At 44.2% G+C, this 17,991-nt stretch overlaps 1 protein-coding gene across 3 annotated transcripts in view; it reads left to right on the top strand.

The window, feature by feature from the left end:
* Window positions 1-17,571, top strand: part of FAM184B (family with sequence similarity 184 member B) — a 71,659-nt gene extending 54,088 nt beyond the window's left edge. For all 3 annotated transcript variants that reach the window (XM_069976471.1, XM_069976472.1, XM_069976469.1), the window contains exons 9-14: window positions 8,465-8,640; window positions 11,048-11,191; window positions 12,959-13,073; window positions 14,486-14,593; window positions 15,644-15,843; window positions 17,409-17,571. In XM_069976471.1, coding sequence (XP_069832572.1) covers window positions 8,465-8,640; window positions 11,048-11,191; window positions 12,959-13,073; window positions 14,486-14,593; window positions 15,644-15,843; window positions 17,409-17,499 — 834 coding nt within the window. In that variant the 3' untranslated portion in view covers window positions 17,500-17,571. The remainder of the gene's footprint in view (window positions 1-8,464; window positions 8,641-11,047; window positions 11,192-12,958; window positions 13,074-14,485; window positions 14,594-15,643; window positions 15,844-17,408) is intronic.
* The last annotated feature ends 420 nt before the right edge of the window (window positions 17,572-17,991 follow it).

Here is a 17,991-nt window from a genome sequence, read left to right as displayed (position 1 = left end):
ATATTGTGCACTCATACACTTGGCTTTCTGTGTAGCTGAAGGTGCACAGAACACAGCCAAGTGTTTCTGTCCTTTCATTCTAGCAAATGATTGGGTCTCAGCACCCCAACCCTAACTGTCGAATGTTCTGACATACCCTTGGGACATATGAGAAGTTCTTTGAAAGTTTTGTTATACTTATTATCTGGATATAGCCATTCTTAGTTTATTCAGTAGATTTAAAACAATGCAGAAGTAGCCAGTTTTTTGTAGCGTTAAATACCAGTGATAACCACTAGGTGGTGCATATAAGCTTCCCCATGTTATTTAGCTAGAGTCTTTCTTTTGAGGCAAACCGACAAAACAACATTTGCATTTTTGATCAGGTAAACATGTTGTTGGTTGAATTACTATGGAATATATATATATATATATATATATATATATATGTTCTACATTAGTTTGCATTTCATTAAATTTTTCACTTTTTTCATCTACAAAACATGTAAAAAAAGAGAAAAAAAACCTGAAACAAATAGCAATATTAAATAAATAAACATTTTGTCCTCCAGACACCCAATGTAATTACAATAAACATCACATGATCACAGCGATAGACAATGAAAATAATCCTAAAATACAAAAATACAAATGCAAAAAATATTTATACATAAAAAAAAAGTCAAAATGAAAAATGTCAACTGCAAGATCCATGGAACTGTATGGACATTTTATATTTTTTCCCCGTTTTTATTTTTTATTGTTCTGTAATTCATTATGCTGACTGTAGGTGTCAGCTCTGAAATAGCTGCTATGTTATTTTTATAATTCATTTGATTAATTCATTGTTAGAATTTTCATGTGACATTTATTGTAATTACATTTGGTGTCTAAAGGACACATATTGTTTTATATGGCCATTGTTTTTCTATAATTATTGTTCACTTGAGGGTGTTGGTGATTTATCTTAGTTTTAAAACCCATTGTATAAAAATATATATCCTCCCGCTGAGCTTTATACTTGCTTTTTTATTATTTTAAACAAGAAGCATAAAGATAAATGCTAAACCCGTCCAGGTCATTTATATTTTTGCAATCAGGAAAAAAATTCAGTTGTCCACCGCCCATATAAAATTCCAACATTTTATTGAAGTCTTCTTAAAACATAATCACAATATAAAAGCACGCCGACACGTTTCGGGACGCAATCCCTTAATCATGGCAGATATTTACACATACATGTTACAATATATATATATAGTTGCAAGACTCCCATAATGCTTCCCAAAATGACCGCCCCTCAGCAGGTGAATGAAGTGAAGGCATGGCTGGATTAACCCTTTAGCACAGATATAATGAAAAAGAATAGGTTAAAAAACGCATCTTATACGCATGTAGTGTGAACTGTAGCAAAGTAATTAAAATTAGAATTTTTTTCCAAAGTTTTTGAAAAAGTTCATACAGCATAGTACAATACATTTAGTAGAGTAAAGGCATTGCTGGATTAACCCTTTAGTACAGGTATAATGAACTAAAGGGATAGGTTGAAAAACGCATCTTCAACGCATATAGTTTGAACTGTAGCAAAATTTTAAAAAGAATTTTTTTTTTTCAAAAAGTTCATACAACATAGTACAATACATTTAGGATATATATAGCAAGGGACTATATATATTTATATTATATATATATATATATTAGATCATTGCCTAAATTGAGACCCAGAGGAGATCTGGTACTGAAACACAGGATACAACTTGCTTCTCTCCGTCTTAAAAGTTGTACCCGATCTCCTCCCTGTGCAGGTTTACGCACATTTATATTTTTACCACTCATAACTGGACTAATTTATATATACAGTATATGGCCATGTCCACATGGTGTATGAGACCGGCTGGGTCACGGAGCTGCCGGTGTCTGCAAAGATCAGCCCGGATGATCTTTCTGGCCGCAGTGTTCTGTTGTGTCAACTGACAGGGCTTTCTGCTGCCTGTTAGTCCCTTGCGGTGTCGTATTGTCACGGCCGCGGCGGCGTCCCATGCTCCGGGCCGCCGCCGCGACCTCCTCCCATCTTATGCAGCTGCCGGGGTCCCGGTGCAGGGACCCGGCGCTGCTACACGTTCGGCCCCGGGGGGCGCCTCACCTCTCCACGCTCCTGTCTCTCGCTGTGCCGGCCGGCGCGCGCGTCCCCGCCTCCTAGGGCGCGCGCGCGCCGGCTGTCTCAGATTTAAAGGGGCAGTGCGCTCCTAATTGGTAGTTGCACCAATCACTCCCCTATAAATCCCAGCATGCCCTGTCCCCTGTGTTGGAGCCTCTACATGCTTCCCATAGCGTTTGGCCCAGCTCCCTGTTGTTCCTGTGTCCTGTCCGTTACCTGGTCCCTAGTCCCTGTTCCTGAGTCCTGTCCGTTACCTGGTCCCTTGTCCCTGTTCCTGGTTCCTGTTCCCCTGTCACTCCACCTGTTCCTGTGTCCAGCCAGTCACGTGCTCTCTCATCTGCAGACTATTGCCTGTACCATCTCCTGCCACGCCTCGCCTGCCGACACCAGCAACCAAGCCAGGGGTAGCGACCTGGGGGTCGCCTGCCGCAGCAAGTCCATCCCGCCTTGCGGCGGGCTCTGGTGAAAACCAGCGGCCCCTTAGACTCCGCTCCCTGGTGAGGTTTGTGCCATCGCTGGTGCCGGTCCAGTGGATCCACTACTCCGGGCGTTACAGTAGGCTCCAACCATGGATCCCGGCAAGGTGCCTGATATCCGCGAGGTAGCCCGAGTGGTCGCCCTACAGGCTCAACAGATTCAGCAACAGTCACAGCTGATTCAACAACTGACTGCAGCCGTTCAACAGCATACCACAGCTCAGCAGTCATCACCTCCGACAGCCTCTTCAAAACTACGACTGGCTCTCCCAAGTAAATATGGAGGTGACCCCAAGTTGTGCAGAGGGTTCCTGACCCAATGCACCATGTACATCGAACTTTTAAGCAGTCAGTTTGCCACCGAGCGCTCTAAAGTGGCTTTCATTATCAGCCTATTGGAGGGAAGAGCTCTGGCCTGGGCCACGCCACTATGGGACCGTAATGATCCGGTTGCTGCCAATTTTCGAATCTTCCTGGACGAGTTCCGCTCGGTCTTTGAGGAACCTGCCCGTGCGTCTTCGGCTGAGACTGCTCTCCTCAATTTATCCCAAGGGACTTCCTCCGTTGGAGATTACGCCATCCAGTTCCGCACCCTGGCTGCGGAACTAGACTGGAATGAGGCCGCTCTGATTGCCACCTTTAAAAAGGGCCTGTCCAGCCAAGTGAAGGATGTGCTCGCTGCCCGGGATCTGCCTACCTCCTTGAACGATCTTATTCTACTGGCTACCAGAGTCTACACCAGGTTTTCCGAGAGAGAGGAGGAGGTTCGGCAAGGACGGCGTCTGAGTCTGCCCCGTCGCCATCCTCGGCTGGCACCGGTGTTCCAGAATCCTGTTGCTCCTATGTCCCAGTCGCTTCCAGAGGTTCCTATGCAGGTGGAACGTGTTCGCCTGACGACTGATGAGAGGAACCGTCGACTGGACCAGAATCTCTGCCTCTATTGCGGTGGCGCGGATCACTATCGACAGAGATGTCCCCAACGCCCTCAGCGTCCGGGAAACGCCCGCACCTAGGTCCGGTGGGAGAGGCCTCCCTAGGTGTGAATGCCACCTCTCCAAGGTTGACTATGCCCGTCTCCATCCAGACACCCTCTGGGCAAGTTTTCCAGACTACTGCCCTCATCGACTCTGGCTCTGCTGGCAGTTTCATCTCTGCTTCGTTGGTCCAAAGATGGCGGCTACCCGTGACCCAGCTAGCCCAACCCCGGTCTATCTCTTCGGTTACGGGGGAGGTTCTTACCGAAGCGGTGTACAGCCAGACGGCACCCCTAGTCCTCCAGGTGGGAGCCTTACATCAGGAGAAGATCTCCTTCTATGTCTTGCGCCATTCCTCTTCCAACCTCCTGCTGGGGCTTCCTTGGCTGCAAATCCATACCCCTAAGCTGGACTGGAGAACTGGGGAGGTTCTCAGCTGGGGTCAGGACTGTCATAACCGGTGTCTGAGATCTCCTCAACCCAAGTGCTCTACAAGGTCACCTGCTTGTGTCAAGCCTCTATCCGGGCTACCGGAGGACTACCAAGACTTTGTCGATGTTTTCTCGGCCAAGGAGGCGGACTCACTACCACCCCATCGGGCCTATGATTGCCCTATAGACCTCCTTCCTGGGTCTTCTCCTCCACGTGGTCGAGTATACCCTCTCTCTGTGCCCGAGACTGAAGCCATGTCCTCCTACATCCAGGAGAACTTACAAAAGGGCTTCATCCGCAAATCCACGTCTCCAGCTGGCGCCGGATTTTTCTTTGTTCAGAAGAAGGACGGTTCCCTCCGCCCATGCATAGACTATCGGGGTTTAAATAAGGTGACCGTTAAGAACCGCTATCCTCTTCCGCTTATTCCGGAACTATTCGACCGTCTTCGTGGAGCTAAGATCTTCTCCAAGCTGGATCTCAGGGGAGCGTATAACTTGGTCCGAATTCGTAAGGGAGACGAATGGAAGACCGCTTTCAACACCAGGGATGGGCACTACGAATATCTGGTCATGCCTTTCGGCCTATGCAATGCCCCAGCGGTCTTCCAGGAATTCGTGAACGATATCTTCCGAGACCTCCTCTATGTCTGCGTCATTGTTTATTTGGACGACATTTTGGTCTTCTCCCCGGATCAGCAGACTCATGTGGCACTAGTGCGTCAGGTTCTACGAAGACTACGGGCCAATCATCTATACGCCAAGCTTGAGAAGTGCGTTTTCCATCAGCGCAGTCTTCCATTTCTTGGCTATATCGTCTCCGATCAGGGCCTACAAATGGATCCAGCCAAGCTCGCAGCTGTCCTTCAATGGCCACGTCCTGTGGGACTTAGAGCTATCCAACGTTTCCTGGGCTTCGCCAACTATTACCGGCAATTCATCCCTCACTTCTCTACCCTGGTCGCACCCATTGTGGCTCTCACTAAAAAGAAGGCGGACCCCAGACGTTGGCCTCCAGAGGCCGAACAAGCCTTCAATAGCCTCAAGTCTGCCTTTGCCTCCGCTCCTGCCCTAGTCCGCCCGGATGTCTCCAGGCCGTTTTCTCTCGAGGTCGATGCTTCTTCTGTGGGCGCAGGAGCCGTTCTCTCGCAAAGGGACACATCAGACAAGACCAGAACCTGTGGGTTCTTCTCTAAGACTTTCTCCCCTGCCGAGAGGAACTATACCATTGGGGACCGTGAACTCCTGGCCATTAAGTTGGCACTGGAGGAGTGGCGTCATCTATTAGAGGGGGCTAAACACCCGGTTAACATCTACACGGACCACAAGAACCTCCTCTACCTCCAATCGGCTCAACGCCTCAATCCCAGGCAGGCTCGGTGGTCCCTCTTCTTCTCTCGGTTCAACTATACCATCCACTTCCGTCCAGCCGAGAAGAATCTAAAGGCCGATGCATTATCCCGAGCATCCGATGTCATGGGGCAAGAGGAATCTCCTCGTCACATAATACCTCCCGACCGCCTAGTACCAGTTGCCACTTCTGCTCTGCAGAGACTGCCTCCCGGGAAGACTTATGTGCGTCCCGCACTCCGTAAACGCATCTTGAAGTGGGGGCATTCCTCTTTGGTAGCCGGGCATCCAGGAGCCCAAAAGACCGGGCAATTGATCTCCCGTCATTACTGGTGGCCCAATCTCCTCCAGGATGTCAAGGATTTTGTGGCTTCCTGTGCAGTCTGTGCCAGGAATAAATCTCCCCGTCTAAGACCTGCCGGCCTACTATTGCCCTTGCCAGTCCCGGATCATCCCTGGCACCACATTGGGATGGATTTCATCACTGACCTACCTCCATCTGCGGGCAATACAGTTATTTGGGTGGTGACGGACCGCTTTTCTAAAATGGCTCACTTCGTGGCCCTTCCTGGTCTGCCCTCTGCTCCTCGTCTGGCTCAGTTGTTCTTCCGACACATCTTTCGCCTGCATGGACTTCCTCTTCACATTGTGTCCGACCGAGGCTCTCAATTTGTCTCTAAATTTTGGCGTGCCCTATGCTCGCAACTCCAAGTGAAGCTGGACTTCTCATCGGCCTACCATCCTCAAACCAACGGGCAAGTGGAGAGAGTCAATCAGATTCTGGGCAACTACCTACGCCATTTTGTTTCAAGCCGCCAAGACAACTGGTCCGATCTACTCCCATGGGCAGAATTCTCTTATAACCACTTGGACTCGACTTCCACAGGCAAGTCCCCTTTCTATGTGGTCTACGGGCATCATCCTCGTCCTCCTCTGCCTCTCTCTCCATCCTCTGAAGTCCCAGCCGTGGAGGAGTTGTTATCTGACCTGCAATCGATCTGGGAACAAACTCGACAGTCCTTACTCAAAGCCTCGGAACGCATGAAGGACCAGGCTGATAAGAAGAGGAGACCTGCCACGAATTTTCTCCCAGGTGACAAAGTCTGGCTCTCGGCCAAATATGTCCGACTCAAGATCCCCAGCTACAAGTTGGGCCCTCGATTCCTCGGTCCTTTCTCGGTGCTAAGACGCATCAACCCTGTCACCTACAAACTCCGCCTACCCCCCACTATGCGGATTCCGAACTCCTTCCATGTTTCCCTCTTAAAACCAGTGGTCCTGAACCGGTTCTCCGATAGGTCTTCGTTCTCTGCTCCTCAAGCCGTCTCTGACGACGTCTACGCTGTTAAGGACATTCTGGCTATGAAGACTGTCAGAGGTAGAAGGTTCTTCCTGGTGGACTGGAAAGGATTTGGTCCTGAGGAGAGGTCCTGGGAACCCGAGGCTAACATCCTGGACCAAGATCTCATCAAAAGGTTCCTGCAGGTTAGAAAGAGGGGGAGGCCAAAGGGGGGGGGTACTGTCACGGCCGCGGCGGCGTCCCATGCTCCGGGCCGCCGCCGCGACCTCCTCCCATCTTATGCAGCTGCCGGGGTCCCGGTGCAGGGACCCGGCGCTGCTACACGTTCGGCCCCGGGGGGCGCCTCACCTCTCCACGCTCCTGTCTCTCGCTGTGCCGGCCGGCGCGCGCGTCCCCGCCTCCTAGGGCGCGCGCGCGCCGGCTGTCTCAGATTTAAAGGGGCAGTGCGCTCCTAATTGGTAGTTGCACCAATCACTCCCCTATAAATCCCAGCATGCCCTGTCCCCTGTGTTGGAGCCTCTACATGCTTCCCATAGCGTTTGGCCCAGCTCCCTGTTGTTCCTGTGTCCTGTCCGTTACCTGGTCCCTAGTCCCTGTTCCTGAGTCCTGTCCGTTACCTGGTCCCTTGTCCCTGTTCCTGGTTCCTGTTCCCCTGTCACTCCACCTGTTCCTGTGTCCAGCCAGTCACGTGCTCTCTCATCTGCAGACTATTGCCTGTACCATCTCCTGCCACGCCTCGCCTGCCGACACCAGCAACCAAGCCAGGGGTAGCGACCTGGGGGTCGCCTGCCGCAGCAAGTCCATCCCGCCTTGCGGCGGGCTCTGGTGAAAACCAGCGGCCCCTTAGACTCCGCTCCCTGGTGAGGTTTGTGCCATCGCTGGTGCCGGTCCAGTGGATCCACTACTCCGGGCGTTACACGTATGGGAACTTGGCCGGAGCGTATACGATGTGTATACGCTCCGTCCGGGATCCCATAGAAGAAAATACAATGTTCCTAGGCGATGGCAACAACGGCTGTACTTTTACGCTGTGTGAACATAGCCTATATATATATCTGACGAAGCGCTCATGCGCGTGAAACAGCTGTCATAGCTCGTGTGTATAGTGTTTGGCGTCTGCACCCGCTTCAGATGTTACCTGCTGTATTTTAAAGCACACATGAAATAAAGTCTGCGCATCTAAACGGTGAGTGCCCCCGCATCTTTCTTCTCCTCTAATGCAGTTTATATATATATATATATATATATATATATATATATATGTGAAATAACATTTTAAAATAAAAAAAATGTTTAAACCAAAGACACGTGATTTGAAAAATTAAGACCACTAGGTGTCCCACATGCACTATTTTCTGCATTAGTTTTATTCATGCTTCATGCAATTTTATGCAATTTTATATATATGAGGTGGGGGTGGGGGATGAGTGAATAAGGAAGAAAAACCTCACACTTACCTCCCTGGCTCCTGCACTATCAATATAATTCCCGATGTGTGGCCACTTCCAAGTGCATTTTTTTATGCAATTCTTTGCTGTTCTAAATCTAACTCACAATCTTAATTTCATCTATCTGCATGTTTTGAAGTGTGGGAGGAAACCTAGAGAAACACATACAAACTCCTTGCAGATGTTGTCCTTGGTGGGATGTGAAACCAGGACGCCAAAGCTGCATTGTGCTTCCTAATATTTTAATCTTTTTCAATATTACATGAACATAGGATTTGTTTGAAATGGATAAGTATCTCTCATTTGGATAAAATGTTATGTTTTAAAGCTTTCCATTGTCATCTTTAGGAAGAAAATTCACAGAACCAGTTAAAAAAATTAAGTACTAATTTGGAAAAGTTTGAAAAGGAGATATCCAGACTGGAACAGGAGAATGCCGTCTTAAGGGGTTCTGTGGAACTTCTTAGCAAGGAGGTTACCATGTCCCAACAGGAAGCATTGGAGCTGAATGAAGAGCAAACCAGGTGAAAATAACATTGAGGCTGGCTTTCCAGTGCCTTAAGGCCGGGTTCACACGCTGTATGACATCAGCTGTTCTGTGATCCGTCTGGGTCACAGAACAGTCGGTGTCAGTGAAGATCATCTCGGCCGGTACTGCAGTGAACTTGATTTGTGCTGAATTGGGATGTGGGCACATCCGTGTGTGCCCGTATCCAAATTCATTATAGCACACAATGTAAAGTGCGGCTGGAGCCATTGTGTGAGCTGTCAGTGTTGTGCGGCCGCTATTCAATGAATAATGGCCTCACAAAACTGACATGTCAGTTTTTCCTGCAGCCGCTAGGGATCCTGTCTGGAGCATATACTATGTGTATACACTCCTTTCGGGATTCCATTAAGTGCAGTGCAAGTAAATTTTCTATTAATCACAGCCATTGTTGCAAATCGGCAACAGCGGCCGTGATTAATAGAAAATTTACATTGTGTGAACTTAGCCTATAATCGTAAAGAAAAAAACAACAACTCCATGAATTTCTGTTGCAAAAACGCCAGCAGCCAGATGTTAGCTGGAAGTTAATAGAAGTTTATGATCTGCCTTACACACATAGGGGGACATTTATCAAGGACTTTGGGGGACATTTATCAAACTAATTGCGCCTGTTTTTAGTCTAATATATCTAGTCTGCCCTCAAAATAAATCTAATATGAATTTATGAAGCTTTTTTAGACAAGACTATCCAAATTAGATGCGACTTTTTGAATTAGATTTTTTGTTGTTAATTAGATCGAAAGTGCGCCAGAATTGTTTTTTTTAGCTAAATTTATTAACTGCGCAATTTTTTTAAAAGTCGCATATATTGGCGCATCACTACGTCTGCTCCGAACCAGGTGAATTTATTAGACTAATTAAAAGACCATTTTTAAGACACATTTACTATGCTATTAGACAATTTACATAAATTTGACTAAACACATTGGATTGGAAATTATGCCAAAACATCTTTGACAAAATCGTGTTTTTAGATTTGTTAGTAAATATGCCCCTTTGTGCCTATTTTAAGGTGAATAATTGGATTTTTCACCCATTTTTGGTCTAAGTTCTATTTATAAACCAGTGTTTGATGGGTGAATATTTTTTAGATGCAACTTTTTTTATAATCTGGCTCTTTTGAGTATTCACCCAAATGTTGGCATAATCCCGGATTAGCGCCTAATTTATCATTTGCCACTTTTAAAAAAGTCGCACAAACAGGTGCAGGTTTACATCTGATCAGTACCAGGGGAATATGCTTGCGAAATTTTTGCGCCTTTTCCTGCAACTTTTTTTGTGACTTTTTACATTCACTAAGGCAGTGCTACATTTTGATAAATCAGTCACAAAATATTGGACCAAAATATAACACCAATCCTCATTAGAAAAATCCCACAAATTAGACTTCTTAGTAAATGTCCCCCTTGCTGTTTTCTTCTCCTCTGTGGCATTTTTTTTTTGCAAACTGTGGTGTTTTTCTCCCACAGACTTCAATGGGAATGTTCTGGTTGTCTAAAAAATGCCATTGCTGAGTGTATGGCATTTTTTTTTCCTGGTGTTTTTGTACCCTTTTGGTCCAGCAACTATGTCATGATAGAGACAAAAGAAGTTCAGCCATGTTGGTACACACAAAAACACCTAAACCACAAACAATTCACATATAAAGTAAAAAATAAAGTAAGAAAAGCCAGAAAAAACACAAACACATGAAGAATAAAAAGGCCATGCGCCACGTTAGCGTTTTTTCTTGCTTTTTTGGAGGGCAGGAAATTGCCACAAAAAAACTGTATGTGTGGGCACCCTAAGGCTATGTTTACATAGGAGTTTTTGCCAGTGTTTTGTTTTTTTTTGGTATTTTTTCAACCAAAATCAGGTGTGGAACTGAAAGGAAAAAATTATGATGGAAAGAGTTTCTCAGGTTCTGTATTTTTAACCCACTCCTGGTTTTGGTTAAAATAAAATGACGGAAATACTGTATGTGTGAACATAGTTTAAAAGTATAGTATAGTCTAAAGGGGCTTTCTGATAATTAAAAAAAAAATGGCCATAGGGACCAGGACAAAAAGTGAAAAAACAAACAAACAAACAAATAAAAAAACTGTACTTATCATCAATTCCAGTGCTCGGGCTGAATATAGATGTGGCAATTGTATTCTTTAATATCTGCCATTAACTATTGTTGTGCCTTTTACTGGACCTGTCGCCATATTATACAGGACTGCATAACGTAAAGACAGATCTGCTTTAATGTTAGGTAAATTGGTGACACTCCCTCGGCTTATATAAGGAGGAGGAGTGCATAGGGGCATGGGGCAGTGGATGAACAATGTAGTCAATTATAATCTCATTATTTTATGCATTCTTGTATCTATTATTATATATTTTCTTATTTGCAAAAGACATCAGGAAGAACTTAAGCTAAAGCAAAAAATGGAACTGGAGATTGTGAGACAAAGCCACCAAAAGGAAATCCAAGCCATGGTGTCCAAGTTCAGCAATGCCCAGTCTTTTCTTCAGGCGAAGGTTGTTGCACTAGAAGCTGAGTGAGTTCAGTAACATCTCTTAGGTTGTATTTGCCATTTCTGAGTTGGGGGCCCATATGACTTTATCTGCCCGCACCTCCTTACTTACTGTTTCTTCCCTGGACTGCATCTCCCACTTTGGTGGGGGAGAGACAGGGTGGGCCCATGTTATCAAAATAGACACTTTTCTCTGTTATAGTGGGAGATTATTTACTGGCAAGGTTGGCTCCTGTGTTGCTGAAAGTGATTCTTGCACTACTTGTACTGTTTTACACTGTTGCCATGCTTTACTTTCTATTGTGATACAAGGCGGGTATTTGGGTGGCTCCCTACTGCATGCTACTTGTAAGTAAAATTGGACTTGTTTTGCTACTTGTTGGGTCCGACTTTCTTTTTGCACCTATTGGTGATGTCCTTAAGGGTAGCTTCACACGTACCGACTCGCAGCCGTAATAACGCTGCGAGTCTGTCAGGTCCTGGCAGATCACTTTCACTACATACACACAGCGGTCTGAACGACCACTGCGTGTATGTTCTGCCGGCCGCTTAACCCCTTCAGCTGCCGCCCGGCTCCCGCTCTGTATACATTACCTGTCCTCGCTACACGGGGTCCCGGCGTACTGCTCTCCCGCCCAGCCAATCAGTGGCTGCGGCAGGGCAACACACTGATTGGCCGGGCGTTAGAGCAGTACGCCGGGACCCTGTGCAGCGAGGACAGGTAATGTATACAGAGTGGGAGCGGGAGCCAGGCGGCAACAGAAGGGGTTAAGCGGCCGGCAGAATTACATACAGGCAGCGGTCGTTCAGACCGCTGTGTGTATGTTGTGATCTGCCAGGACCTAGCCGACTCGCAGCGTTATTAACGCTGCGAGTCGGTACGTGTGAAGCTACCCTAAGGAGAGATGATGACCATTAAACCCATTGCCTTCTCCTATCATTCATAGGCTCCCATCTTTGAAAAGAAAAAATGATGTCCGTCATTTTGAGTTTAAAATGGAGTCTGATATTTCATTGTTTAGCCGCATGGACGTCTGTTGGGACATTATTCTAGTGTAGGTTGAGTTTACACAGATTTATCTGACAGATTTTTTAAGCCAAAGCCAGGAACAGACTATAAATAAAGAACAGGTCATAAAAGAAAGACTGAGATTTCTCCTCTTTTCAAATCCATTCCTGGCTTTAGGCCCTTTTACACAAAGCAAATATCGGCTGTATTTGACCAATTATCGACCATTATGGCGGATAAAACTTTTTAGATAAACTAAAAAATAACGTCCACTGTTTGCAAAACACGTCCGAAAATAATTGTCATGATTATTTTGACGTCCATGCAGACAACTTCTGTTATTTAATACACTGTGTGCACTGGACGCTCGCCATTCCATTGACTTTAATGCACTGCAGGCAAAACGGACGTCTTTTCATAATAAATAAATAAATAAAGAAGGCGGCCCCCTTTTTTTTTTTACATCATGTGAACATAGCTATAGACTGCCAGTCTCTTCCCTTACATAATCCAGCTCAATGGGAACCCCCCCTCCCCCGTTATCCATGCTTTCTTTTTGGTCTAATAAAGAGCAGCACATACAGTGAATAGACAGAGAAGGCCCATTTTATTACAGACAGTAATAGTCCATGATTTGGATTGGTACTGAGCCCAGTATGAACACCGCTCATTAGTTGTGTCCTAATTCTTTTATTGTTTGAGTCTTTATAGTTTAATAGCTTTGTAGTGAGATTGAATGTGAGCCTCCGATTACAAGCTGATTCCATTTCTATCAAACACAGGCTCAAAGATATAGAAGATACAGGAAAGAAACTCTCCCGTCCAGAGGATTTGCATCTCATAAACTGCTTGCAGGATAAGCTGACTGATAAAGACCAGATTATTAAACATTTACTGGTAAGACGACTTTTATTCCAAGATTTCAGGTATGTGTGAGACTAGTTAACCTTACAGATTACCATACAAACAATACTGCTTGATAGTTATAGGTCTACTGGATCAATTGTGATTCATTTTAAATACTAATGATACAGGGAAGGCTTAGTTGCTTATATACAGTACATTTCTTGAGTTGTCCTTTAACTGTATTCTTTTGCTTGACAGTGAGGATATGTAGAATAGGCAGAAACTTGCCTGTATCACTGCAGCACCACAACTGTCTGTGAGCTGTGGTGGACGTGGCAGGTCCTGTCATGAAGCTATTATAGATTACAATTGGAGCGGACATGTGAAAATCGAAACGGTTTTCGCGTCACATGAAAAAACCATGTGGTTGGTCTTTTTCAGTTTAAGGCCATGTTGGCACGGCGTATGACACCGGCTGTTCTGTGACCCAGGCGCATTCTAATTCACCATTGAACACAATGGAGAGTGCGGCCGCACTCTTCATTGTGTGACTTGTCAGGATTGTGCGGCCGCTATTCATTGAGTAGCGGCTGCACAAAACTGACATGTCAGTTTTTGTACGGCTGCTAGCGATCCCAGCCGGAGTGTATACTATGTGTATACACTCTGGCCGGGATTCCCTCTAACTGCAGTGCACGTAAGTTTTTTATTATTGTGTATATATTATATCTAAATTATTTTTAAAAGGTATTAAAGTTGAACATCTGCTTGTTCTTTAGATTGATGTGGAGAGATGCATAGTGTGCTGGGTGCTTAGGTTGCTGAGGCAATTGTACATCCAGCGAGTTTTTATTTATTATCATTATTATTATTATTATTATTGTTCCATGCACAAGCCCATTTCTAATTGGACGCTACAAAAACATGGCCACTTTTCCCCCTCTCTTGTCTCAGTTCCATTGAAGTAAATGGAGCTTAATTGCAAACCGCACCTGAACTGGAGACAAGAGAGGGGGAAAAGTGGCCATGTTTTTGTAGCGCTGGATAATCCCTTTAATAGTACTCATACATAGAACTCTCTGGACATAGAATACTTGCCCTGGCAACCCAACCACCCAGCATGGGCCTGCATCCTTCTATGACATCCATCTAAAAAAATGGATGGGAGTTTAACTTTGCTGGTACTCTTTAAGAAAACTCTCCACCTTTATATTTTGCCTTAAAGTGTCACTGTCATCATAGAAAACTTTTGACATGTCATAGAGACATATCAAAAGTTTTGATCAGGCTGGGTCAGACGGAAGTCGGAAGATGGAGCCCAGAAAAGACTGCGCTTCTTCTCCGTGGCTGGTTGTGTTGGGAGGCTGCCTTACCTTTTTTATCCACCACCTTTGATACATCTTTCCCATTGTCTGTGTTTCTTGGGAAGAGATAAGATTTTTATCATACGTAATTTTTTACAGGAAATTCAAAACTTTACTGATGATATGATGCCGATTACTCAAGAAACACATAGGAGTCAGTCATTTTCCTGCAATCCAAATGGTGGAAGCCTAACGCCCACACTAAAGGTAAGAAAACACATAAAATATGTATGTATGTTAGTAATTCATAAGTTACAGTGATAAGAACATTATTTACTATTTATTTTTATACTCACTTCTTGTCAACTGCATTAACAGAGGGGAGGTTTGACAATAGTTGTTGATTCTGTAGGTAGAAGTAGGATACTGTCACATTCTTATTAGGAAAACCCTAAATCTCTCTATGTACAGTAGTACGTCAGTATGTCCTTGGAGAGCAATTTAAAGTGACTCTGTACCCACAATCTATCCAGCCCAAACCACTTGTACCTTCGGATAGCTGCTTTTAATCCAAGATCTGTCCTGGGGTCCGTTCGGCAGGTGATGCAGTTATTGTCCTAAAAAACAACTTTTAAACTTGCAGCCCTGTGTCAAACTGTCGTGGCCTAGAGTGTCTGTGCCCTAACTTTGCACCACCCCTCCAATCCTCCTCCCCATCCAGGGCTGCAAGTTTAAAAGTTGTTTTTTTAGGACAATAACTGCATCACCTGCCGAACGGACCCCAGGACAGATCTTGAAAGCAGCTATCTGACGGTACAAGTGGTTTGGGGTGGGCAGATTGAGGGTACAGAAAAAAAACTTTAGTAAAACTTTAGTTTAGGACTTCTGAACAGCAGCATTGTGCTTGTACAGCAGAATATGGACCCAATGTGTATGGATATATTGTTCCCTAGAAACATTGCTTCTAGAGGTAAATCAGTGTTTTTTACAGGCAGTGCCCAACAGGCCACACTTTTTTCCTGTCTAATTTGTAAAAAATTTAAAGTTTATCTCATTACAGAGATTTAGCCATAATATGACCATGTGCATGAGGTCTAAAAGCAAATTTCCTTTATTATTTTATGAAATTATTATATTTTGGGGTCAATCTGAGCAGAATCTATGTAGCACGATCAAGGATTGGTCTAATCTCCTAATAGCCATAGTATTTTTTTCTGAAAACTCCACATACAGCCTGCCATTCATTATGAACTGTATATAGTGCATGCTGGGACCAGTTTCTGCTATATAAAGTGGTCCAATTGTTCTATCCTACAGAAAAAGAAACTTGGCGAGATACCGACCCGTGTTATTAGTGTTCCTAATTTAGCAGCTTATGACAAAAGCTTCAGTAATAATGTTACCACCAAAAATACAACAAATCCGATACGGAATTCTCCTAGTTTAGACCACACCGTCAAGCCTGGATATCCTTTCAGACAACCGGCGCAGCTTCTAGATATCATACGTCCTAACAGGTACCAGTGTGAGCCTATAATCTAATGTTATTTTGCCTAAGAGCGCTCTTACACACTGCAGTTGTCTTGCCGAACCCAGGTATGGATAATAACGAATGAGATTATATTCCACTCTCCATACCAAGATTGGATTAAATAAAGAGTAGATGCAGCATCTGATCTGATCTACCGTATATTAGCTTATTCATTATGAGCCACGTCTGGGTTTGGCTATAAAACTGCATCACAAAACCCAAGCAAAACTGCTATAAAACTGCAGCTTGTAATAGCGCCCTTAAAATCTATTTTTTTTTTAAATTGCGATACATATGGGATGTGTTTGTCAGTCCTTAACACGTCAATAGCCATACTGTAACAGCCCCAGAGCACCCATAATAAAAACACATACACTATCTCCCAATATACAAGCCACTGTGATGCAGCTTGGGATCCCATAGGCACCAGCCTTTAAGGGGTTTTCTCACCAAAAAATATGTGATGAGTTTCAAATCTATGGGGTCTGACCACTGTGACTTTCACCAGTCTTGAGAATGGGAGTCCAAAGTTCTCTTGGTTGCATGGTCACATGCACGGTATTGTTCAGCACTGTACTCGGCTGTCAGTATACAGTATGACAAGTATATAATAACATAATAGGAGGAGGTGGAAGGCCCATTGCCCCCAAGGTGAACTCCTGAGCTGACTTGCACTTTTAAAGACAGGAGGGTCACATGGAAAATTACTTACAATGATCTGCCTATACTTGGATCCAGGGAAGAATTTCCCCTTGTTACCAGTTCACATAGGTCCAGGAAAAAAAACAACTGAAAACCAATTTCTGCCCCTGACCAAATTTTGCCAGGGGATAGACATCAAATTGTTGTTAAAAAAAAAATTCACCTAAACTCACCACAACAAGCATGACTATAATTCCATGTGGTTCTTTCCATAATGTCCAGGATTTCCCCATGGGATTTGAAATCATACTACTAAACAGAAAAACAATATATTAACTGAATCAGGGAGAAGTCCTCTTTGCTTCAACTCCGCCTCTTTGGGCGTGATTCACAGACTAGGAGTAGCGACATCATTCAGAGGCGGGATTACAGCGTGGAGGGGTGTGGCTACAAACATGGAACTGTGACTAGTTGCGGGAGAGACGCCGCCCACATGACTAGTTAGAGCTTCTTTGTATACAGTTCGGGAAAGAATAAAACTACATTTTTGGGAAGATAGAGGCAACAACAAACAAGCAGTTTATATGGTAGGAAACGCTGCAGCATGCTTCAGAACATCATTATTGTATCTTGGAATCCTAAATCCTATTAATTGGTTTCCTTTAACAATTACTATTAATAGGACATCTGTTCTTAGAACTTTGCATTGTGTTGTTCCTCTCTTATTCCTCCTAGAACTTTTTGAATAGATTGATAGCCGAGTGTTATTATTCCCAAATTGGCCATATTAATAAAGTACGGTATGTCTTCATGAGACAACCCTTTCAGCACTGTATACCAAGTTCTCCTTTGTATTTTATGTGTATACAATGAAATTCTTTTTTGTATTGTTTTGTTTTTAATTCCAAGGCGTAATCCATGCAACGTGTCATCGAAAACAGAAACAAAAGAGCAGGAGATGAAGCGTCCTGAATGGTTTACTAAGTATTTTTCATTTTGAAAAAAAGACCCGATGAAACATCCACTGACCCAGATATGTCACCACATCATGATTGCACTCATTTTAGTGTTGTAAGAGCTTTGCTGTAAAGTTTAATTTTATGAATAAAATATTCTTTGAATTTTTTCATTATATAAAGTGAAATAATTTATTTATAACAAAATAAAAATATATTAAAGCGAAAGACAATCATCCATTGTAAAAGATATCTAGCTAATACTTTACCTGTGAGCTATCCTGACCTTGATGACCCACACAGGAGAAGATACATGAGCTGTCAGGGCAGCGTCAAATGTTGCAAGTCAGTGTCAAGATATAAGAAACAGCAGATAACAAGGTAAGAAGGTAATGCTGACGGTTGGAAGGACTTCACAGGGTTCTAGCAATAATAGATGTACTTACTTTCTCTGTGCCTCACATCACTTTATTTTCTTTAAAGGATCTGAACTGCAAAGAGGCTGGATTACTTTTATTAAAGGGGTATTCCTCTCT

Source organism: Dendropsophus ebraccatus, chromosome 7, assembly GCF_027789765.1.
Source record: "Dendropsophus ebraccatus isolate aDenEbr1 chromosome 7, aDenEbr1.pat, whole genome shotgun sequence".
Lineage (NCBI taxonomy): Eukaryota > Metazoa > Chordata > Amphibia > Anura > Hylidae > Dendropsophus > Dendropsophus ebraccatus.
Note: the sequence above shows the minus strand (reverse complement) of the source record. Positions and strands in the feature narration are given on the sequence as shown.